General features: G+C 39.9%; 1 protein-coding gene across 4 annotated transcripts in view; it reads right to left on the reverse strand.

Moving 5' to 3' along the window:
* Satb1 (SATB homeobox 1) overlaps positions 1-25,629 on the reverse strand; it is a 94,536-nt gene that overhangs the window by 41,175 nt on the left and 27,732 nt on the right. For all 4 annotated transcript variants that reach the window (XM_031348300.1, XM_031348299.1, XM_031348298.1 and 1 more), the window contains exons 4-7: positions 24,952-25,078; positions 24,073-24,196; positions 6,381-6,492; positions 3,490-3,944 (exon numbers count right to left, since the gene is read on the reverse strand). In XM_031348300.1, the coding sequence (XP_031204160.1) occupies positions 3,490-3,944; positions 6,381-6,492; positions 24,073-24,196; positions 24,952-25,078 (818 nt within the window). The remainder of the gene's footprint in view (positions 1-3,489; positions 3,945-6,380; positions 6,493-24,072; positions 24,197-24,951; positions 25,079-25,629) is intronic.

The raw sequence follows: 25,629 nt of genomic DNA on the forward strand, positions 1-25,629 counted from the left end.
AAAAAAAAAAAAAAAAAAAAAAAAAAAAAAAAAAAAAGATTTGAGGAACCCTCCCTCCTAAAGAGAAAGACAGACTATCCTCCAGGCTCCTGGCCTGTTAGGTGAGTTCTTGACCGCGTGTCCAGGTGAAAGACTGTTTTCCAACTCCACCTGCTCATGGCTTCCCTCCAAGCAAGCTGTAAGTAGATGCGTTCATCTCTGCCCCTTGGTAGGCTCATCGAGAGCTATCACAGCAGGCAATGGTACCTTTCTCCCTTGTATTCAACAGTGCTATGGATAGTGAACTTTTCTAAAATTACACTGAAGAATGATAGGAAGGCAGCAGTGATTTTGTTATACTTAAGCAGGTGAATCTCTCTCCACCACGAATTCACAGAACTCAAACTCAACAAAACATTACATGATGGTCCATTACTGTTATCAGTTTTGAATAATCCATCTTAATTCTTTATTTTACTGGAAAATAAAGTGTGCCAAAGACGGAAGGGAGAGGAAAGCCGTGGGAAAGCCAGTGCACAGGATCAGAGCTAACTTCTGGGTTTTATTTAAGTTTTTGAAGAAATTTAAGTTTTTGAAGAAATACATTTTCTTGTATCACAGCCTTTAAATTGACAGTATCAGAGAGAGGTGAACTTAAAAGTGTTAAGTTTTGAAGCACTGGCGTTCACTTCTGGCCATAGCTTTCCATTAAAAAGATATGACATAGACAGAACTGAATGGATGGCATATGCTAAAAGCTACTGTCTTCAGTAGCAATTAAATAACATATGCCTATCATTCAGAAAAGGAGAATTGCTTTAAACAAATCGTTATATAAATTTCACCTTAACTTCTCAGAAATGGTAGGCTTTGTGCTCAACATCGTACATGACAGTTTTGGGAGGGTTATGGTTTAATCTGGGAAGCCCTATTAAGATGATGGGGAGGAGCTCAATAGCTAAAACAGGAAATTCAGGATGTTTTAAGTTGTTCCTTCCTAAGCATGCCCCTACTGCACCAATGTCTGCCCACACTCCGCGCAGGGTGCAGGCCCTCTCCCTACCTGGATCGGAACGTTGCCTTCCTACTCACAGGTTTTACAGTAATGTTTGAACCCACCAGGGTTGGAAGTGAGCTGCAGTGAATGCACACTGACTTGAGATGTGCAGTCCAACTGCAGAGCTCTCGCTACATATGCATCAGCATGTGTATTTTCGTACTGCACGCTCACACCCTACTCTCACTCTGCACCTGCTTTTATTGAAATGCATACACTCTGAAATAAACACACTACATGCATTCATATGAATGTCTAATCACTGAACTAAATGCAGCTGCGTGTGGGCGCGTGCTTGTGTGTGTTTTTTTTTAAAGTATGACCACTGAAAGATACATACATGCTTGTGTGTGCAAAAGCCGGCTCTCAATACACATTTAAATATCCACAGGAAACAATTCATATTTTTAAAAAAAATCCAAACAAAGCTCTTTCCACTGAAAAATACCAATCACCAATAAAGGTTTAATCACCATAAAGGTTTAAAATCAAACCTGTTTGTTAAATCGATAAGCCCAGAGTTCCAAATAATTCTGGTTATTTTTTTTTTTTTTCAAAATTGCCCATGTAAAAAGTGGTATCTGGATGAAGTTATACCATGTTGTCAATGCTCAGAAGAATGAACTCCGTACTCCTCATATGAGCCACGAGAGCCACCTTTTTAAAGGTGCTAATTCATATGAAAAGAGAATTCACCACTTACTGTAATATACCCTACAGAGAGACACAAATGTTCTATGTAAGAACCAAAGATGGTCAGCATTTCACAGCCACAGCCAGAAACTCTGCTGACCCCACCCTACATTCTAGGCACACACGCAGCAGCCATACCCTTTGTGTTTTAGTATACAACTATTTGCTCAATTGTTCAAGGGCTTATCAGCAAATCTATAATCTGTGTCTGTGGTAAGGCTGTCTTTGTCTGAGACTTTTAATTGAATTCAACAAACATTATCTGACTTTACTGCAGAATCCCAGTTGTGGCCCCAGTACTAAGCATTAGTAGTAATTACTGTACTTACAAAATAAAGAACGCCACAGCAAATCAGAATTTCTAGGCAGTGACTTTGATTTGCTGATTCTTTTCAAAATTACTGCCCCCATGGAAATTAAAGGGTCATATTAACCTTACTAGCTAATAATAAACACAGTCTTAAAGCTGTAAAAACATGGATCTTGGTAAAAATGATACAGTTTTAACCTAAGCCATAACCGGGTGTAGAAGCCATCCTTCTAAAATCAGAACAATGAGGAACAGAAAAGCAGCTGAGGGGACCAGGAGGAAGGACTGTGAAGGCCTCACCAGGTCTTCAGAAGCTAAAGTTAGGCAAGTCCAGCCAAACAAGAGCCACAGCTGGGACTTACCCAGGTTCAGGAACTCTGCTAACAAGGAATTAATACTACATTATTTTTGTACCAAAAATTATTCTTATAATTGTATAATAAGCAAAGTAACTTTAAATATGCAAATGAGTTAGGCAAAGAACAAACAAAAAACAAAATGAAAGAAAGAAAATAAAACAAGAAAACTGAAAAGACATTATGTCCTCAAAGTTAAATGTTCTTACTGTCCTGTGGCTTGGCTATAAATAAACACCATCTACATTGTATTAGCATCTAAACATATAAAAAATTATAAACTCTAAAGATGAAAAATACTACTCTTGCAGAAATTAAGGTCTCACAGGAATTTGCCTCAGAAGAGAAAAGGTGTAAACAGGGAGGGGCATTTGTAGGCCTCTAGGAGAAATCTAAACTGAATATTCAACCTCATGCCTACAGGCCAACTAAGCACTAGGCCTGCTGGATAGATAGGAGTGGAATATACCACTAAGCCACACCCACCTCTCCACTGTCCAGTGCTTAGAGCTCTACAGTGTATTAAGAGATTTTATGGCTCTCAAATATTTACTATGGAGATTTAATAAAAAAAGGAAGGAAAGAAGAAAGGAAGAAGGAAGGAAGAAAGGAGAGAAAAAAATCCTGGGACTCTGGCAAAAGGGGGCACCAGAAGGAGAGGATGTGTGGAGTAAATCATGGATGGAGAAAGACAAGCTAAGAAATGGCTGCAGAGAATTAAATGACAGAAATCACTAGAAAGCTGTATAGTTTCAAAAAAAAAGTTGAAGAATGTCAACGGAGCACATTAATATATTTAAGTCGGTATGAACAGAAACACGGAAAAGGACACCAGGCTAGCCACCTCTTCACCATCCATCACTAATGGCTTACTGTTCTTCGGAATGAGGACAGACAATGCCAGTAGTTTGCCCCTGAAAGGGGAGCAGCAGAGGGAAAGAACGGACTGGATTCAGGCGCCACAGCAACAGGCAGCCTGATCCCATGTTAAGGGAAACTAAGCCAGGGTATAAGAACAAACACCAGCATGGGCAGGGACGGGGCTCAGGGACGAAGCAAGGGAAGGAGAAGAGAGAACAAGGAACAAAACTGACCTGAGTTCGGTTAAAAGCCACGCGTGCAAACACTGCCTGCGAGATACCGGCTCGTTTCAGTTCATCCCGCACCCACTGGTAGATTTCAGAAGAAACCTCCGTGTTGGTGGAAACTTGCTGCTCCAGAGGCTTGTTCAGAGACCTACTGACAGGGGGAGGGTGGTTCAAGTACTGTTGGTTTAAGGACTGCTGGGCTAAGAGTCTGTTCACGGCATACTGCTGGTTCAGCAACTGGGCCATCACCAACTGTTGGTTGACCAGCTGAGGACTGATAGGTGTTGACACAAGCCCAGGGTGCAGGTTCGGAAGAGGGGTCCGGACAGAGGGCTGGCTGCCATGGGAGAGCTGCGCAGGGGATGGAGGCTGCTCAGCTGTGTTTCCTGGGGCAGGCTGCTGGCCGAAACTGACGTGGTTGGCACCTTGCTGGGACAGTTCAGACAGACTATCCATTTCAACTAAAGGAGACAAAAAGGAGAATCAAGTTCAGACAGCAACGAAGTAAATTTCTGATCATTTCAAATTTAAGGAACTATAAAGAAGACAGAGGGCAGAGGGCACACTGAAGGGTAAGATGGCAAGGTCCAAGGTCTCACTTACTGTAAGGCCACGGCTGGTTTTCTCAACAGACAATGGCACACACTCTGAGTGCAGGACAACATTCCAGCTCTTGTTTTGAAATGTGGCTTAGAGTTAAAGCAGCGGTTCTCAACCTGTGGGTCGAGACCCCCCCCCCCCCCCCCCCCCCGGCAAACCTCTATCTCCAAAAATATTTACATTGGAATTCATATCAGTAGCAAACGTACAGTTATTAAGTAGCAACAGGAATAATTTTATGGTTGGGGGTCACCACAACCTGAGGAACTGTATTAAAGGGTCACAGCATTAAGAAGGTTGAGAACCACTGATTTAAGGCATAAAATCTACTGTCTACACTTTTTTATGTTTGCTTTAGGGTCAAACTATTACTGGCCTTCAATTATAAGCAAGAGAAGACTCAAAAGCAATGGTTACTTCTTTTGCGATGGCCTTAAATATATTGTTTGCTAAATGGCAACTAGAAACCGTGAGCTAATTTAAAAGTAAATAAATTGTGATTACAAAACTTGTGAGAAAATTACAAATACTTCCTTATTATCTTAACTGTAGCAATCCAGACAAAAGGAGGAGGCGGGCTATGTGATAGGGTAGAATGAGATGGGCGTAAGAGCTGCCTGTTGTGCTTGGCATCGTAGGTGGCCTGCTCATTTAAGTCAATCACAGCCACTAAGGATATCAGCAAACACTTGTAGGGATAAAGCAAACACACACTAGGGCAGAGCCAGCCAGCACACCCAGTGTGGCTGAAGCTTTTACTAGAAGCTGTGATTCTTGCAGATGCTAAGGAAGGGCAGAGAGATGTTCTGGTACAATGGTGGCACTGTCACAATTCTGCAATTTATTCCCACCTACTGGGGATGAATGCTTCTCCCCTGGCTAGAAGACTTGTGTGGATTGGCTGAGAGTCAGCTCTAAGTGTGTCAAACGCTTTAGCTGCTACACAGAAGAGACTAGAGGGAGGCTGAGACCAGAGTGTAAAATAAATAGGTAAGCCTCTTCAAATGTCCACACTTTCCATGGATAGGTTCTATTTGGACTTTAATCATCGTTTCTCTTTTCATTAAAGATGCAGATTTTATAATCAGAGGAACTGGTCATATTGCTATACTCAATGATATATGTAAAATATAACTAAGAATGGGAAGAAACCTTTAGTTTCTACCAGTGATATCAGCCCAAGTGGGCCATTCACATGGAACAGTAATTCAAGCAATTATTCGAAAAATTGATGTATTGTCTTCATTACGGCCCTAAGCTATAAAAGGCAAAGAATTCGTTTTGGTAGATGGATGGCTTTTCTTCAAATATTAAAAGCTAAAACATTCTCAAAATTCTTATCTCTAAGTCTTCAGGAAAAGTTATTATTGTTGTTACTATTAAATGAATGTAATAGCGATAAAACAAAGATTTACAATGAACATAACGCTTCGTATATGAGCCACCCCATTCCTGTTTAACTTTAAGATGTATTATCTAGAAGGTACAGTGTATGAAAGAGGAAGTTACATTAACCTTAACCATAGTGCTTGCTCCTGTGAGCACTAATAGATCCGCAACAGAAAACACGCCAGACTCCATGCTCCACCACAGCATGCAACCGTGACCTGTCATTTTATACCTCAGCTCATTGTGATGCATGTCCTGTGTAACAAACGTTGACCTAATACAGTGTGTTCAGAGAGGGTGCTAGGCTAGAACTGAAAGTTCAGAAATGAAAGTGTTGGTTCTTTTCCAGATAGGAAGGCAAGCGCCCACCTATGGGTTCTGGAGCCAAAACAACTACTCCACTCAATGGTGGAGACCAAACTGTCTATAGCAAGTCGAATGCAGTTAAATATTGTTTGAAAGCTGGTGTGAAAACAGGCTCTTTCTCATTTTTGCAAACAAAAGCAAAACTCCTTAAGCATGATTATCTGTGTGAGAAATCCCAGCCGATATTAGTTATTCAAGGCCTGGTTAGGTCTTCACTGAGATGTTACAAAATGACAGCTCTCCTCACGCCTCGATTTCCTGCATGTCTGACAACCGAGTCAGTGTAGCTGATTTAAACACAAACATTTATTGAATTTAATTATCTCATTATACTCATACCCACTCCCCCACCCCCAAAGAAACATTCTAAATTGATCTCTAATTGGGCAATCAAAAGATCTGGCTTTCGATGTGACTTTGATAAACCCCCAAATGACATGCAATGTTATGTCGCCACTGCAAAAGGATGGGCTTTTTCTTTTTTTTTTCTTCTTTTCTTTTTTCTTTTTTTTTTTTTTTTTTTTTTTTTTTTTTTTGCTTACCCATCATATCCTTTGTCTTCTTGAAATGTTTGTACCACCTTCCAAATTCTTGACATTTCGCTGCTGAGACATTTGCATAGTACGTGCTGTTCACAATGGAAGAGATCATGCTCTGTGTGGAAAGGGGAGAACATGTGTGATAACACACCATGGCACATGTGGGAAGCCCGCAACTTCAGCTATGGGAACTGTACCTGCTTTTTATGTTCCTAAGTCAACTGGGAGCAAAAGCTTAAGCTTCTTAGAATTCATTAAGTAGATCATCAAATGCTTATTTAAGTCATAATAAGCAGCAGCCCCGACACAGTATCTGCTCTTGCACCCTCTTACAATCTCCATCTACGCCACCTATCGCTCACAAATGTGCACCAGTCTGAGTCAGTCCAAGTCCATGAAGGTAATGTCTTGATTGAAATTTATACAAGTTTCTACCATTGCAGCACGGTGACTGAACTCCACATGTTTGCTATTCAAAGCACAGTCCGGGCCCCAGAGCCATGGACATTGTCTGGAAGCTTGTGTGAAATCCAGTTTGGAACCCTATCTCTGACCTCCCCCATCAGCACCTGCACCTCACCAACTCTCCTCAGGGCAGCCAGGCATGGTGAAGTAGAACTGACTTTTATAGTTTCATGGTCAGTGTACAGATTACAGCTGCTAGTGGGTTAGGAGTCCTCAGGGGTCACACTTAGGAAGCAACTGTTACAAAAGCTTCCCTCAGATCTTCAGACTTGATTATGGGCTTTATCTAGTAAAGCTTGAATTGAGAATTTCAAATGACCAGAAAATATTTAAATATATACATTTTGTGCTAATAAACATTAAGAGTTCCTTCCCCCAAGAGAAAAAGAAAAAGAAAAAAAGAAAATGTCTATTTGTTATTTTTCTCTTGCTTAAAAAATAAAGCAAGCCTTGAAGAGCTGCGCATATGGTGCTCGCCTTTAATTCCAGCACTTGGGAGGGAGAGGCAGGCAGATCTCTGAGTTAGTTCTAGGGCACCTTCATTTATGTTATGAGTTCCAGTCCAACTCAGACTCACAGTGAGTCCCTGACTCAAACAAACAAAAGGGCATTGAAAATAGCCAGCCATTTGATAAGTACAAACGAAGACAATAATGTTAATGTATCATTAAGAGAAGGTTTAAAATAAAAAAAAAAACACACACACACTTTCAATACACAACAGCATTTTTCCCAGATAATTTTGGTTATAATAATTGCTGTTACTTAATTCCTGGTTCACCCACAGCCTCTAGTAACTAAATTAACTCCCCATTGAGTCTTAGAAGACTGAAGCACCAAGCCTCCCGGCCCTGGGAGTACAAACTTAAGAGCTTAAATTTCGACTGGCTGGTCTACAGCTTACAGAAGACTCCATTGTCGGGAGGCAGTGAACAACCAGAAAAGCCAGTTTGGGGACAAGAATATTTTTATATCATTATCTTCTTTAAGCTACTTCAAATGTAAAGCTCTTTGGGCTATTATTAACTCTGACATCCATCATCGGTGTTAATTCTGTAGCACACACACATTCCTGAAATGTGTAAGTTTGGGGACCCTCTCAAGACCTGGGAATGAAGGATAAGCTAGAGTTGCATTATTTATGCAAAACACATCGATCTCTCCAATGAAGCCCTGTGATAGCTTTTGTCCCCCACACTTTCTACTTTATAGTCATTACACTTTATTTCTCTAAAAAGACATTCTTAATGTGCTCGTGAAGCCCTGCCATTAATCCAATAGCTTACAATTTCACTAAGAGCCTCCCACGGTCCACGGTGCAAAAAGACACTTAGCAAGTTGCCAAAACCAGAGCCAGGACTACCTGATCCAGTTAGCAATGCGAAGCTTCCATCAGTTACTCTTCTATAATAATGATCAATACTGTGAGACTCTAATACAACTACTGAGATCACTGAGCGAGAACGGTGATTCCACAGATGGAGGACAGTGATGCTCCTCCACTTTGGCCCAATCTCAAAAAAAAAAAAATCATCATCACAATTTACCTAGACATTCTACTACTTTCCTATGTTAATATAACATAGCATGGGAGCTCATACTTTTAGAAACATACAAACTCCCTAAATTGTTCAGAGTTTCTCAATAAGTAGCCAGTGTGGTTTGCTTTCCTTGGTTCTACAGATTCCATTTGCTTGCTGAGGCATTGGCTGGTATGGAGGACAGAGCCTCTGCCCTAGAAGTTTGCCACCTATTAGGATGTAGGTGATGTCCTACATCATTTCAATGTATGTGCATCTCTGCCCCAATGGTGAGGAAAAAGGAGAGTTTGCATAATGAGTGAAAACATTCTGAAACCCTTCAATAAAATTAAAGCTCATATATAAATGTGCCGTGCAGTTCGTTATTATCCATATATAGAAACACATCCATAGGTCCCTGTCACCGCAGCTTCCTCCACCCCTGCTTAACCCTAAATCTGTAGGCTATCGCCTAAAGTGATGTTACTGTTTGCTAGAGTACCCTATTTGTGCACTTCCTTACTTCCTTTTGGACTTTTATAACACAGATCCACCAGAGATGCTTTCAGTAGGGCCACTGAGATGGCAGAGCAGGAAAAAGCCACCTGCTAAACCTGGTTAGCTGAGCTCACTCCTCAGGAATTTCATAGTACAGAACTGACTTCCATACATCATCCTCTGAGCTCCTCACACACTCTCTAGCACACAAACACACAGGCACATGCTCGTGCAACACAAAAAAATTAGGATGCTTTAAATAACAGAAGAGTAGCATATATAATTTTCAAAATGATATCTGTGTGAGCATGTGTATACATGTGTATGTGTAAACTAGAGGTTAATATGAGATGTCTTCTTTAGCCACACTCCACCATATTTTCAGAGACAAACTCTCACTAAATCTTAGCCATAAGGATCCTCCTGTTCCACCTTTACAGTACCGGAATTCTAAGCAGCTATGTGAGGCTCTTGATGTATGTGCTGGGGATCCATTTCAAGTCTTCACGCATGTGCCACCAGCACATGACCAACTGAGACATCTCCTTTTCTCCCCAGAAATCTTTTTAGGAAAACTGAAGGATGTTCTAATTAAATAGAGTGAGGTCAAGGGCTGACAAGGGCAAAGAGATACCTTCCACTTTGTTTCAACATCTCAGCTCAGTAAATCTGGGATGATCTCACAGCAGGTCCAGGAACACTCACCCAACTCCTCAGGCCTGGAGCTAGTCCCACGCTCTTGCTCTTGCATCTCTGCCTGGGAGCTGCTCATTCTTCAGGCTCTACTGTGGCCTGATTTCCTTCCTTCCTTCCTTCATTCCTTCCTTCCTTCCTTCATTCCTTCCTTCCTTCCTCCCTCCATCCCTCCCTCCTTCCCTTCCCACAGTCAAGCAGCCAAAGCCACTGTGGCTAGCACTTCCTACACTGAGCACTTCTAAACTGACCTCACCACAAGGCTGAACACACCGGGAGATCTCTAGGAGTGTCACTGAAAGGAAGAGTTCTTTTGGGTCACTGGGACATCCTCCTTCCCTTTGCCCTTCAAGGTCAAAAGCAACAGTATCATTGTCAAGTGAACTTTTAAATCCCGACTTCTTAGCTTTGAGAGCCTTTGTTCATTAATTTGCTAGAAATCCCTCTCCAGGTTTTTCAAAATCAACCCTACAGATGTCTCCAAAGTGGTTGCTGGTGGTTTCTGCTCTGCTCCCTTGGTGTCTATTTATATGAGCACTTTGAAAGACACAACTTGTGTGGCAAGTTTTCTAATCAGTTGGTGGCCAGTAGGTGTAAAAACATTAACATTCTGGGAGTCAATTAATCCAAGTGACTAAACTCCTGTGCTAGAAATTCTGAGTTCAAATGCTGCCACAGGGCACACTAACCTAATGGCAGGCCTCAGATCCCAGTGTTGGGAGATACAATTTAAAAGTTGGCAGAAATTGGCCGTGGGTCTCCTAACCCCAGTGTGACACAATATTCTCATCCTAGGAGCCAAGTTGTAAGCTTTTCTAAGATCCATAAAGCACATGTCTACTCCCTATGAGGAGCTTGGCTCTTTCTGAGTCTGCTAAAGTTCCGATCTGTGAGAATGCCATCTTCCCAGAAACCCCAGCCCTCTAGAAGGATACCATCTGCCACAGGCTGAGCCTCCTTTTCAGCCAAATACATTATTTATAACCTTTCTAATTGTGAAAAGGTAAGGGTGGAATTTTTCTAAAGCCTGACTTACATATTGTTGGAACATTCTGAACCTTTGCTCGAAAATCTGCAGGTCTCTCAATGTGGAAAACAGAAAAAAATGCAAGGAACTGGCTGAGGTTACATAATTTCCCCAAATGTTAGCTTCTTCCAAGCCCCTGCTAGGAAATCACACAGGCTGTTGTGTATACGTATAATGCATTGAAAAATGAAGGAAGGTGGGTTCATCACTCAGCCTGGGCACTTTAGTGGCCAACAGGACTGGTTTGGAGAAAGTGCAGCCTTCTCAAGAACAAGGTTGTCACCCAGGAAAGGCCAGCGGGCTGATTACCTTTCAGATTGCTTTGTTGTGCCTTTAACAACCCCCCTCAAAAAAAGAAAAAAAAACCACCCCAAAACAATGCTAATCAGGTTATTCAATCATTTAAACCAAAACTGTTCATGCTTTTCTGCCAAATCAACCAACCACAGCAAAATCTGTTATCTCTGATTGCTCAGCTTCCAGTCAAAAAAACCAGTTAACCCCCACTATTCCAAAAGTTTTCCAAAATACCCAGAAGCAAGGCGAGCAGGGGAGGAGGAAGAGGAAGAGGAGGAGGAGGAGGAGGAGGAGGAGGAGGAGGAGCAGGAGGAGGAGGAGGAGGAGGAAGCCAGGCCCCTTTTAAAGGGGTAAGCTTCGGCTCGGCATTTGCATATGACAATACACTCCTAGACACCAGGCAGCCAGCAGCTCCCTGGTGTCTCTGAGCTCTCCATGTTGGCCTTCTGCTAGCTACAAGGGGCTTTTCAAACAGGACCGAGATGTCTGGATCATAACTTGCTTGGGACTTAGGTCTGGGCTAACTGAGGTGGAGGAGAGAGAGACAGCAGCTACAAAATGGTGGCTCACCCACGTTGAAAGCTTACAGGCTCCTTCAGCAGAGAGGGCAAGGGCTACCACATCATATTTACACAATTATCTAAATACGATTAAACAGCTGATGGACAAATATTAAACTGGAAAATGTATAGTCATTTCAGCTTAATGTAATCCTCTTTCTGTAAACACCCAAGATGATTTTTTTTTCCAACCAGAACAGTCCTGACATCTCATAAGCCTAAGGGTGAATAGCAAGAGATTGTTTTTGATAGTTATAAATATTCAAAAGACATGCAGACCATCTGCTTTCATAATACAGGTAAAGCAAGACTGAAATGGTGGCTGCTGTAAAAAATGATTCTTTTAACAAAGTCTTCCTCTCCTCGAAACTATAAAGACAGATGTCAAAAACTGTTTACACAGAGCAATCAGGAGCGTGTAAAATGTAATATTCCTTTTACACACAGTGCTTGCTAAAGAGGGTTTTTTTTTCTTTTTCTTCCCATCTGTGTGTTGCAACACATTTCTACAAGTTAAAAACATTTTTTTTTCAAACAGAGATCTCATGAATACCCAAAAACATGCGATCTGGTTTCTGAATGCTAATTAATTTCAACTAAGGAATCAGAGTATCTTTTTCATGTAGGAAGGAATATATGTTTTGAATTGGAAAACTCCAGAGAAATAACAAGGGGAATAATCACAGGCAGGATTGATTCTGTGAGGCCAATCTCATGGCTATACCTCACCTGGAATGTATTTGTTCTGCTGGCTAATGTCTTTGTCATAAAGTTGAAAATAATTGTTTTCTGAAAGAAATACCTACACATGGAAGATATACAAAAGCAAAAGCAAAAAAAAAAAAAAAAAAAAAAAAAAAAAAAAAAAAAAAAAAAGATTCCTGTCTAGTATGAATGCTGTGGTAAACTCGAGTTATTTCCAGTGCTGGAACACAGATTTTGACTTACCCTTTTTATTTACTATATTAATGGTAAGGAGGAGGTAAATATCTTTTTGTAATTTTCAATAAAAAGAATGTTTTTTCTGAGCTGCTGGACTACCAGACCTTTGCTATTTTCTCCTTCCTTTTTTTCTTTCTCTTTCTTCCTTCCTTCCTTCCTTTCTTTTCATCTTTCTTTTTTTGAGAAGCACAATTTTCCAGGTCTGTGTCCTTCCTCCTTACACAAGACTTGACTACCTATAGCTGAATTTTCTTAACAGTTCTTTACATGTCTGTGGAAAAATCAAAAATCAAACTTGAACTTGCCATCAAAGAGAGCTGAATCCACCATATACAAACACTATTCTGATAGAGATTCTTTGTTAATGGGGTCTTGTTTGAATCCCAAAGGATATAAAATACTACATATAGGCTCTTTCCTTCTTTTAAAGGCATATCCTATGAGATGGTGAGAAGAACTGAATGTGTTAGAAATTAGCAGGTAGTCCCCATCTGGTGTTTAGGGGTGGGAAAAGGGGAACTATGCTTCCATTTATGAAAGCAAATGACAGGGTTACTAAGTGTCATGCCCTCTACTGTCCTTGTTAGCAGATGTCCCCCAAATTTTTCCCTCTGGAGTTTCCATTACATTTTAAGTTATTCTCTAGAGAGATATACCTTTGAAATCTCAATTTGTTAGAGAAAGAGAGATCATTTGTAAGTTTCACTTAAAGTCCGGTTGTCAGAGTTAGGGAGGGCTCTTGCCATTCTTGAGTAACCCCCTGATTCCTGAAAATGGCATTTGCATCCAAAGTAGCCAGGACATACCACCAAAGATGAAAACACACTATAAAGTTCTGAAGGAATAGCAAAGTAAGTGGAAGGAGACACACCCATCTCTCTCATTTCATCCAAATATATTTTCAAAAAGTGAAGAGCTAAGGAAATAGTGAGTCTGATATTTCTCATACATTCAGGCCTTCTCACCATCTCATAGGACATGCCTTTAAAAGAAGGAAAGAGCCTATATATAGTATTTTATATCCTTTGGGATTCAAACAAGACCCCATTAACAAAGATATGTATTCACTATTTCCTTATTTCAAAATCATCATTTTGCAAAGCGCAGATATCTTAACTATCTAGTAACACAAGTCTCAGCCTTTATAGAAAACGTTGGTGCGGTTTCTTTGCTTCTTCCAAGCAGTTACAGTAATTTTATACAAACCCCAGATAATATCACTTGACCAAATTCTCTACCCTGTCCTCATCTCTTCTACAATAAAACCTTCAAACAACTTAAATAGCAGGGCTGAAACCATAAAGCATTTGTAATACTAGTAGTATTAGTAAAGGTATATGATATTTCAAAGCACGTGTACATAACAGTGCGAAATCGGAATCCTCACTGTCTCTTCCAACAGGGTTAAGAGTCTGTGAGAGGATTTCTTTTCAAAGACCCTAGGGGAGGATCAATTGTGCTATATACACAGTGCTCCTCAAGCATACCCTGTACACATGTCTCCAACCAGAGCTGTGTTTGCAGGAAGCTTAAAGTCTCTTAGCATCTTGCTTGTGATGTAATTATTAAAAATGTAAATGTTATTGGGTTAAACATCACAGCAATCTAAGTAGACTTCATAGGAGCATTTTCTTTAGCTATGCCTGAGTTTGATTAGATCTGATTTAGCTAAACCTGAGACTCTGTGCACATTTACACACGAGGGCAATGCTTGCTTAGCCCTTCTCTGATGCCCTTGTATGGATGGATGAATGGCTTATCTTCACAGAAGAAATAATTTCTAGTATCTGAATTTAGAAGGGAAAAAATATCAGATATTTCCTTAGCTCTTGAACAGAACACTTTCAAAATGCTTTATAGTGCAAAGTAAAAACAAGAGCTCCAGTACTTTGAATAATTCATTTTTCCAAGTTCAAATACTTGTGCTAGACTCTGAAGCTATCTGCAAGAATCTCAACACTCTTAGAATTGTTTCTTCATAAGAACAATTAGATTTGAGGCACATACATTGAGTATGTGTATGTGTTTTTTTTTGGGGGGGTGTATTCCAAAACATATAACAAGTGTGAGGCCACAGGACCTCAGTAAGCCTTTAAGAAGCCTCTCCTTCCCCATTCTCCAACAGAGTGGGTTATGACTTTGAGTCTGCACAAGCTCTCAGATGCCTACTATGGGATCCACATACCATATTCTCATATGAGAATTGCTTCACAGGAGATTAAGAGAGCAAGCTGGCAGGTGACGTCAGGATTTTGGTTTACACTATTAGCTCTCACTCAAGAATCCCCACGTCTACTACATAGATGTAAACCAGATGACCTCTGCATTCAACACAAAGAAAAACAATAGCACTGCTCTGGCTTCCTCCATATTGAAGTTAGAAAAATCCTTCAGTTTAGGAAAAATGCCTCTGGTCATCACCTCCGCAAGGAAATGGGATGGAGTGCATGGCACGAAATAAAGAGCTCCATCCATGTTAGAGCCACGGGTGCTTACCACAGATGGCTGAACAATCAAGTCTCACCACAGAATGGCTGAACAGTTCTACATTCGCAGTTCTCTCTAAATGCAGGTGACTCTGGACCTTTACACAGACAGATTTTAGATCCTACGTTTAGAGCCCTAAATGAAGTCTGCCATGCCAGAGCCTGGCTTTTGAGCAGCAAAGGAGGAGACATGAGACAACATGGGGTGAGGCCTCCAGGTTGGCAGGGTCAGCACCTGTCTGTAAACCACTGAGCTCTTACTGAAATGTGACAGACACCCCTTTAGTCTTGTCCTTAAATCTGAGAAGAAAATGGACAAACTGAAGTATTAGTTAAAAACCCCTCTAAAAAAGGTAAGCGTGTGTAATAATAATGCTACAAATATGTCAACAAAGTTCACACTTAGCTGTGATATAGGATTTGATCTTTTTTGCTGTAGTTGTTTTTTCGAGACAGGGTTTCTCTATGTAGCCCTGGCTGTCCTCGAACTCAACCTGTCTCTGCCTCCCAAGTGCTGGGATTAAAGGCGCAGGAGCCACCACTGCCCAGGGGATTTGCTCATGTTTAGCATTTTTATACTGCTGGGCCACTGTACTCCCAAGACTATTGTTCTGCTTACAAACAGCTAAGTTCTGCAATCTATCAAGAACATTACAAATACACAAAGACATAAGATAACCTGGGATCACAGTTAAGTTTTCCTAAGCAAAAGCTCAGAAGTCATTTGCCCTTAGTTAGGTAAATATCACATGCATAAATCACTAAATACAATCCAGAAACAGTTTGCAAAGTAGGATATCATAGATGACAAAGTCTTCAAAGCTCTACCAAATAGCACTCCCAAGATCACCCATGAAATAACTGTGGAGCAATCATATGATACTGTCTCAGTTTAGCAAAACTTCCTGAATTCTTGCTGTGTGCTAATTGTTGGAACAAGTAAAACCTGGCCCTAGGGCTTGTGTGAATGCTCAGCACGTGTAAGGGCACTTGCTGTGACCTGAGGACAAGCCCAGACCCGTAAGTAGGAAATGAGAACCAACTTCAGAACATTGCCTTCTGACCTCCACACAAATCACAGAGCATGATCCCTCTGTTCCTCCCAACCCCCCCCCCAGCATTTTACAATGTGGGGGGAAAGCCCTCAGTATTACAATACAGTCTTCTTCCCTTATAGGGCTTTTCAAAATAGTACAGTGTTGGGTGCATGAGGGGCAGAGAGCTGGGGTGCTGGAGAAAGGGGTGAGAGCATTTAACGACTTAACATCTTCTTTGACACTGCATTCCCTAAGATACCCAATCTGCTTAGTATTGCAAATGGACATAAATTGAGAACAGATTTATACATTGAAACTCAAGGTTTCAATCACCCCTCACTTTCATTAAAAGTATCATAATTTTATAGTGATTTTAAAAGAAGATGCTAAAAGTATCTATTAAATGAGTTGTATATATATATATGGTCTTTTACATTTCACAAATAAAAAGTTTTGGGTTGTTTACACTAACACAAAAAAAGATAAAGCCTGAATCAAAATATATCTAGCAACAAAATTTTCTTTTCTTCTTTCTTTTTTGTTTGGTTTGATTCGGTTTGGTTTGTTTTTGTTGTTGTTTCTTTTTGTTTGTTTCTTTTTTTGGTTTCTTGGTTTTTGTTTTGTTTTGTTTTGTTTTTGAGACAGGGTTTCTTTGTGTAGCCCTAGCTGTCCTGGAACTCACTCTGTAGACCAGGCTGGCCTCGAACTCACAGAGCTCAGCCTTGCTCTGCCTCCTAGGTGCTGAGATTAAAGACGGCTGCCACCACTTGCCTACAGGCACCATAGAGCACAAATGAATATGATTTCAAGCCTCTCATTTAGACAGACGATTCGAGTTACTGTCCACTTCTGAACTGAGAAACTGAGAATTAATTATTCTTAGTAGTTTTGGGGGCTGGGGGGCACTAACTCATTCTCAAAGCAACAGCACCACTGCTCCTTCTACAGAGGAGGAAATCGGAGCATGGAGTCAGCTGCTCACATTTCTGACAGTCATGCTTGAGCAGGCTTGCTAAAGTGATCGGGAAAGGCAGTGACACAGAAACATGTATGTAAGAAGACAGAAAAAAAAGTAGCTGACGAAAGCATTACTCAAAAAAAAAAAAAAAAAATCCCAGGCATCGATATCCAGGCAGGTCCTGTGTGTCACAAAGCCCTTCACTGTTTCAGCCTGGCCCCACATTTTTGACAGTTTTAGAACAATCAGCAGATACTGTGACAAGTGTAGGACAGTCAATGGTGCCAAGTCATAGTTCACAGATAAGGATGAGATCTCAACCAGTAGTGGCAATGAAGGCTGAGAGCAGTTAATGTCTAAGGTATCAATCAATGGTTTGCATCTTTAACCACGGGAGTAAATAAATAAATTATATTAGCATTTCTATAAGAAACTATTACAAAATGAAAGAGCATTTTCTAATGAAAAAGATGATTAAAGAGAACAAAGTTTTAGAGTAAGAATATGAGAGAGAGAGAGAGAGAAAGAGAGAGAGAGAGAGAGAGAGAGAGAGAGAGAGAGAGAGAGAGAGAGAATGTGTGCAAGTGAGCACTAAAAGCAATGGGCCCTCTCCTGCACATACAAGGAGGGATTCTGCAACCTTGTGACCTGACCATGATGACATTCCGGTACCCCAAAATAACACTGCACATTTGTATTTCTCTAGGGCCCTTCATGCATACATCCCAGGATGTTTTATGATCGTTATGAAGCATACAATTCCTAATAGAACTATTTTTAAAATGTTAAACAGAACAAATAACTTTTAAGTCTAGATTTAAAAGTCCCAACAGCCAGTGGTCCTTGCCTCAACTGGCAATGAGCTGAGAAGCCTGCGAAGCCTGCGAAGCCTGGCTGCTGCTCTCCTGTCACGTTAAAGGCTTGCTATGTTTCTTTATACTCAGAGCATGCTATAGTCATTCAGTTTTCCATGAAAGACGGAGAGACTGGGTGTGTGCATTTGTTTGATTATTCTGAACTGGAGGGAGGGAATTGTGAACTCTGTCATTAAACTAAAGTGAATTTAACAAGAAATCCCAATAAAACCCAACTTGAATTTCAGTACTAATTAAGAAAGAAAATATTCAAAAGCAGTCTAAAACTAGTGTATTTAACAAGAAAATCAATGTGATTAGTATGATTTGGTTATCAGTCCTTTTTTAACATTTATAAAGTAGTGTTTAATAGCTACTCTCTCAGATGAGGCCCTCTCTTAAGCCTTGGACATATTATTAGTTCATACATCAGAAAAAAAAAAGGACTCTGCTTTTGTGATATGGTAATTTTCCTTGTGTTAGTGATCCTAAGGTCAAAGGTAACCTATTCAGATCTAAAACAAGGCATGGGTCAAAAAAGATTATTATGTGAAAATGATATACTTACACATTATTAAACACTTGAAATTGGCATAGCTTGAACTCTTCAAATTTAACTACTGTGAAGAAAGAGCCTATAAAATACCTGAGATCAATTCATTCAAGTTAGCCAGTTGTTTTGTTGAAGTTAGCTTTTAGGATTAACAGATATGAAGGCTAGAAAAAGCTAGCCAGGTTACTGTAAAAATCCTACATATTTAAATCAGCTAAAAATGAGCCTGATATTAGTCTTATGAAAAGAAAACTCACAATTTAGTGGATATTTTCTTGTAGTTTAGCCATACTGTAAAATTGGTAGATAGAAAAGGTAAATGATGTCCTGAGTGGCTTAAAGGGACAAAAAGTTAAATTATGACAGTTATGCCAAAAAAAAGAAGAAAGTTGTGCCAATTCATATAACTGCCACATAGGGCTGTCTTACAAATTACATAATGCAGCCCATCACTGACAATGGTAGTCAACAATTAACAATAAAATAACAGCTGATTAGTTTGTCAAGGATTTCAGTATCTGACAAAACAAATACTAATAGCAAATATTAATAAGCAGATCCCCCATCTGTGAGTTCGAGGCCAGCATGGTCTCACAGGGAGTTCCAGAATATGCAGGACTACAGAGAAAAATCCTATCTCCAAAAAGACATAAGTGGGTAGGTAGATGGATGGATGAATGGATTAGCCAGAGTCCATGGTTACTAGGATTGAGGAAAAGCTTTGTAATTGTACAAAAAAATGGAGAGAAGATCCTCTAGGGATCTCCCCTCCAAGGTGCACGGTGTTCAAATACAGATTTACAGCAGTGCGCTAGTACGGGGCAAAGACATCAAGCACAATGCTGTTCTTCAGGTAACTGCCAGTGACATCCTTATCCATCAGGGTAGACCCGCCCAATGATAAAAAGGCTTACACTTTGAAACAAATCTGAGAAATTTAACTGCCTACTAGACCCAATACAAATGCTAAGCTTTAACTCTGGTCTTTAAATCAAAAGGCCACCGTGAGCTCTATCACTTATACCAACCCTGCAGATGTGAGGAGCTGAAGGGAAGTGACCACAGTTGAGTGACTCTGGACCCTCCAAATACAGCCTTAACTTCCACCTCTATGATCCAAATTATATCCTAAATATGCCTTAAATTAGGAGCATGAAACAACAGTCCTTTTAAAACAAGTCAACACACAAAAAAACAAAGACACAAAATACATCTGAGAGAAAATAATCCCAAATTAGAATAAACACAGTGGACACCTTGAAGTTTATCAACACTCCAAGAAAGGAAGTGTGTCGTGGACACCTGGAACCACCTTTATCTGTGTGTGTGAGACCAAGAGAGACCCTAGGCTTAGCTCTTGGGCTTTGTGAGTGGGAAATTTCTATACAATTTCTTGTTGCCATGGCACTCATCCAAGCATTCTGCGCCCAAGGCTCCTCATCTGAACATAAGGCTAGAATTTCCTGCTCCTTAGGATGAGAGAAACACTGGGCACATCAAAAGTACCCCAAGAGTTAACCACACACTACATTTCAGCTAAGAAGGAAGCCTGAAACACCGGCAGCCTGTCAATATGTTTTAAAAGTTTAATATCTATTTTGGAATGAACAAATGTATTAATATGTGAATACATTTCATAGTCTTATGTGAAATGTGATATATGAATACTGATGATATTCTTAGGAAAGGGTATGACTATTAATATTTTAAAATTTAAGAAACATGTCATTTCAGTCCATATTAACTACAAAAAACAAAGTACAGGTTTAAAAAAAAAAATTTTTATATTCATACCCTAGGTCTTAACACAGAAAACCTACTGAAGTCTAAGTTTATCAAATGCCTGTGGAGATACCTCTCAAAGCTCAAGGAACCAGCCTACTTCAGGCTGAGTGTCAGGAGGAGAATATATATCACTATGTGTTTTGCAAGCATCTGATACTAATAGCTTTAAAATCCAAAATTTCTTGAGATGCTGTCAGGAAAAGGAGAGCTGAAAAATCACTTACCAGGTGTGGCTTTTATAAATGGAATGTTCAAGCCTATTTCTATGTCTTTATGAATTGAAAATAAAAACGACAATTCTCATTCACTTTATGTAGGACTTGGCTTAGAGCTATCTTTTCTCCAGGTTTAAAAAAACAAAATGCAAAAGGAAATGGTCCCGATTCCTTTAAACCTACGGAAACTGTGACGTGTGTGTGTACTTGCACACCAGCAAGTGTGATGGAGGAGGGGAGGTTAAAAAACATGCACAAAGCAGACTGAAATAAAATCTCTCAGGAATATCTGACCTCAACACTTCTACAAAGAAACATTAATTAGGCAGAAGTAACAATTGACCTTTTACTTACGGCACCTTTAACAAAATAATCTGTTCTTGTACCAATGCATGTTTTTATCTAATGTTTGACTGAATTCCGTATCTAAAACTCTAGGGAAAACAAGCATCAAATCTAATGTTTTATTGTAAATCAAAATATTTACTTTTATAACTCCCAATTTACATCCTAAATCCATAACCCTCAAAAGTTTCATGACAACAGGCTTTTTTGTTCCGGAATCAGACTGTTTTCTTCTACGTAGCTGCCATTCAGAATGCAACAACCGACCTATCTAACCACATCCACTGAAAAACGCCAAGGCAACACAAAGCATCCAATCTCAGATCTATAATGAGCTAAGCATTTTTAACATCCTAGAACATTTCACAAAAATAAACAAGCACGTGATAGAGAACTTAATAAACACATGTCACTCTGCTTGGGCAGATTTATGGTAGGAAAGAACTAACAGAAATAAAAGCATGAGCTGTAAATCAAGCCACATACCCACTTATGGAATCTCTCTGCAGCTGGAGAAAACCTCACACGTATCAGAGTAAACATTGTTGCATCAAAGCCTAAGCATCCGCTGTAAAGAATCGACACCTATTTTTAATGTACCACTGGGCAACAGCACAGAGCAAATCAGTACGCAGATCAGTAATTAACCAGCAACCTGACTTTCATCTAGAGGGACACCAGCTCCCACACTGTTAAAGGGGGAACCGGGGAAAGATCCCTTCTAAGCCTAAGACTCCAGTTTCGACTGGACATTTGCTTAGCACACATCAGTCAATCGTCCAAGTACTGGAGGCAATTGCAGAGCACCCCAGGCGAGGACTAGGTCCTAGTAAGACCCGATCCTATTCCCTCCTACCCCGTGCTAGCAACAAACATTCAACTCAACATAGTACTTAGAGATCCTGCAGTCATGCTTCCTACTGGGATGTTCTAAAACATTAAGCAAACCTGTAAGGTCCATACAGTGAGATATACCTATTAAATATTATGATACATGTTATCACATAATCAATCAAAAATTGAATCCGAGGTGTGGACTTAAAGACCTCTGAGTATCTGGCTGCATTTTGTACATGAACAGTATTTATTTCTTAGAAACTTTCAACATACTATTCCTATCACCACTTATCAAATACAAGAGAAAAGAGGGTTTTGTCAAACTCAGTGTATATTTTTGGGTATATAGTATAGGTCTTAGGAAGCCTTTATCATTCATCTTTCCTAACTTTATTACAAAACCAAATGGGAAATAGCTAATAATGAAAACATTCTGAATATCAGATTCATGGACTCATTCTAGAGAAAGAGATGGTAATGTTGTAGAATATGAAATAACTTCATTTGGAGTTCAGTCTTTTCAAAATATAATTTCAAGTATCTGTTGCTAATGCTAACATATGCATAATTATTTCTAGAGATATATTTGGAAAAAGAAAGACTGCCATTGTAGCTAGGGTCGCAATTCCAGCTTAGGTCAGTCACTTAGCTATGGTGATGGGTTCTTTGGCTATTCAAAGTCATGTTTTCTTTAGAAATTCACCAGTGGACCACTAGCTCCAAGACTAAGCCTCGGATTCCCTTTTGTCATTCGGCTTACTGTGATAAGTGTCTATGCTCAACTCATTTCTCGTGATAGCATTAAACAAATCAATAATTAATGTATAAGCTACAAGAAGGTGGAGTTCATTGCCTCACTGGCTGAATGTGACTGTACAATAAATACTTGTACCAGATCCTCTTGTCCACCTCATAGAATAGACCTCTAGTCTTTGCCTGAGCTGACTTCCAAAGTCAGTAGGACTTAGATCACATGAAGATAAGGGGATTGCTACATGGGGTATTTGGAAATCTTAGTAAAAACAACATGGTTCATTCTAGATCAGCCTTCCAATTTTTAAATGCTAATAACCAGGCAACATGCTTTCTGGAGTTGTCTTCACAACATGGTCCCAGAAGTAAGTCGCTCTGACTTAACTGTTGTAGATTCATTCGAATTACTTTTACTTTCTGGTTATAGATTCACATCCTCTCTATCTCAATGGTGAGAACAAGATGATGAATTGACTTTAAAAAAAAGTTTGGTCTCAAGAAAATGAACATTTAATAATACAGAGAGTCTGGGTGGTCTGTGACTATAGCTTAATCTAGAATTGCTAACTAAAGATGAAAGCAGAACTGCAAGCCTACAGTGGAGCAAGGCTGACTACATGGACTGCTGGACAACAGCAGCATAAAGCCTGAAGGCTTCCTCTTAAGAGACCCAGGACTGCTCAGGAGCCTGGCACAAAAAATAAAATAAAATAAAATAAAATAAAATAAAATAAAATAAAATAAAATAAAATAAAGTAATAAAATAAAATCATGGACTGAATACATGCTCTTCAGCATCATAAAACAAACTCTGAAGCACTGGTCACCCCAGAAATGCTTATGCAGAGTGACACAAGTTCAAAGGACTGGCACACTAATATTCATAAGCACTCCAATTTTTACTGTATCTTTTTTTTTGTTTTGTTTTTGTTTTTTTTTTGAGACAGGGTTTCTCTGTGTAGCCCTGGATGTCCTGGAACTCACTCTGTAGACCAGGCTGGCCTCGAACTCAGAAATCCGCCTGTCTCTGCCTCCCAAGTGCTGGGATTAAAGGCGTGCGCCACCACCGCCCGACTTTTACTGTATCCTTTAATGTCCTCAGCAGAGGCGAGGAGTGCCACTGTGCCACACTCTGTGGCGATTACCAGCTGAGTGTCATCAGAAAGAATGTTTGGTTTCAAACTTGGCCAAAACCTAGAGTTTCAGTCCTTTACCAAAAATTCATTCCAGAAAATGAAATTCAACAATAATAAATCTGCCTCATTTCAAGAAGAAAAGAAAAGGAGTCCATTTTTAAAAAGTGAACTAATTTTTCAAAATTGGTTGTAAACTCCTAATGGGCAATAATTATGGACCTTTTGTTCCAGGAAAGAGATTTCTTATATTTATAATTAACATACATACATAATTTACAATTTTTTTCAGCAAACACTTTCTCATTTTTTATACTAGAGCAAGCACCCTACAATGGTCTCATGATTTCATGTAGCCAGCATTCCGAAGCTATGCACAGTAATACTGACATTATCATCCCATAACCCAAATGAGAAGGTCCTGCCACCCTGAGTCACTCAGAGAGGGCTCAGAGTATTCAGAAGTAAATCGAAGGAGCTGGAAGAGTGTACTGCCTTCTGCCAGACTGCTTTTCGTAGGTACAGTCCCCACCTCACCAAGGAAGAAAGGGCATAAAAAAAACTCTGTTCATAATGAGCCAGGCAGATTTTCAAAGGTCACCAGTGGTCAATCACTCAGCATGTTTAGCAAATTCTTGTTTCAGATACCAGTTCCTTGAAACCAAGGATCCCCATCAGACCTCAAGTGGTGGATTGCCCATGATGTCTTATTATTTATGACACGCTATGCTGAGTACCTGTGAAAGGGGGCACTCCTTGGCCAACGAACTCTGATTCATATCTTTCAGTAAGTCCTTCAGAGCATTCCTTACTGTGGTGTGCGACCATTGTTCAGGAGGCAAGTCTTCTAGTTTAGGGCAACTGTTTGAGACACAGATTAGAAAGGGGATTATTACAGGATTGCATCCCGCTGCAGAACATTCCTTTAAGACAGACAGATTTCATTTTGCGCATCAAACAGATGCATCTGGAGATTGCTCTCGGTCTCCTGATTGTTCCGATTAGTTAATTACTTTATACAACACATCTGCTGTATCGATGCATGAATTATACATCAGCTGCCTGTGGTGGCTATTTTTTCATGTTACTTCTACCTTCCTGCTCTGATGCGCTTGGGAAGACAATTTAAGGTGTACTGCTATCTCACAAGCCACCGTGAAAAGCATTAACGTATTAACTGATTTCCTCCCATGACTCTGTTCATACGAATTAAAATGACAAAAATACATATATAAATAAATAAGATCATGGCAAAAGCGAATAAGGCATTCTTTCACAAAATGTACACAGATGGCACTGTTCATGATATGCAAAAATATTTTTTTCTTAAGTAAACTTTATGTAAAATGCCTTCTTGTAATGCATCATTTAATTGACTAAAACTAAAAAGTCCTATCTTTTGATAGCATGCAAAAAACCCATAAATTTCAGGGGAGGAAGTAGATTTTTAAAGTCATATATTGAAGTTGGAGAAAATAACAGAAGGGGAAAAGTTACCAAATTTGGATTAGTATGTCTCAAATGCTGAGTAAATAAAAAGCGCAAGCCGGCCAAAGAAGCTTTATGCCCACCCAGTGGGGAGAATATGTCCTCTCAGAACAGCTGCCTGGACTCACCTGTGTAACTGGATTTTGAGGGTGACCACATGATACACATCTTGAAGCATATCTGCCACCGTGGCATCAGGGGCATCTGTCACATACGACAGTGGAACTGGATTCCACTTCCCAACCTGGATGAGGCCTAGTCCAGATAAAGAGGGGACACGCTTAGTGCTGGCTCTCTCAGGCAGCCAAAGGCCGACATGCTCTTCTGCACTGCCCCCACCACAGCAACAGTGCTACTTCTGACCGATTCCCTTCCCTCAAAAAGGCCGGGCAATGAAGATATTCACAGCTTAGCTTTCCAAATTGTGAAATTATGTAAATGACTATAGGGTTGTTTATTATTTTGGATATAAATACCAATCAATAAAACCTATACATCAAGCCACATTGTCCTAACTTACAGGAAGTTCTAATAAGACATAGCGGAACCAGTTCTAAATGGCTTTATGATTTAGATAAGATTCCCTATTGCAGTGGGAATCAGCATTGAAAAATACTTTACAGCCCATAAAGCCATCAGAAACAGAATAAAAGAAACAGAACTAGATATTCAGTCATAAATGCAAATTGACTCTCAACAGTCCATCTGCTCAAATACGCTCCTCACTTCCTTGTGGGTCCTCAGTGGAGCAGATTATTAAGGTCAATAAGCATACTAATGATTCAGCTGAAGTAATTTAAAAAAAA

Source organism: Mastomys coucha, unplaced genomic scaffold (assembly GCF_008632895.1).
Source record: "Mastomys coucha isolate ucsf_1 unplaced genomic scaffold, UCSF_Mcou_1 pScaffold3, whole genome shotgun sequence".
NCBI classification, from domain to species: Eukaryota; Metazoa; Chordata; class Mammalia; order Rodentia; family Muridae; genus Mastomys; species Mastomys coucha.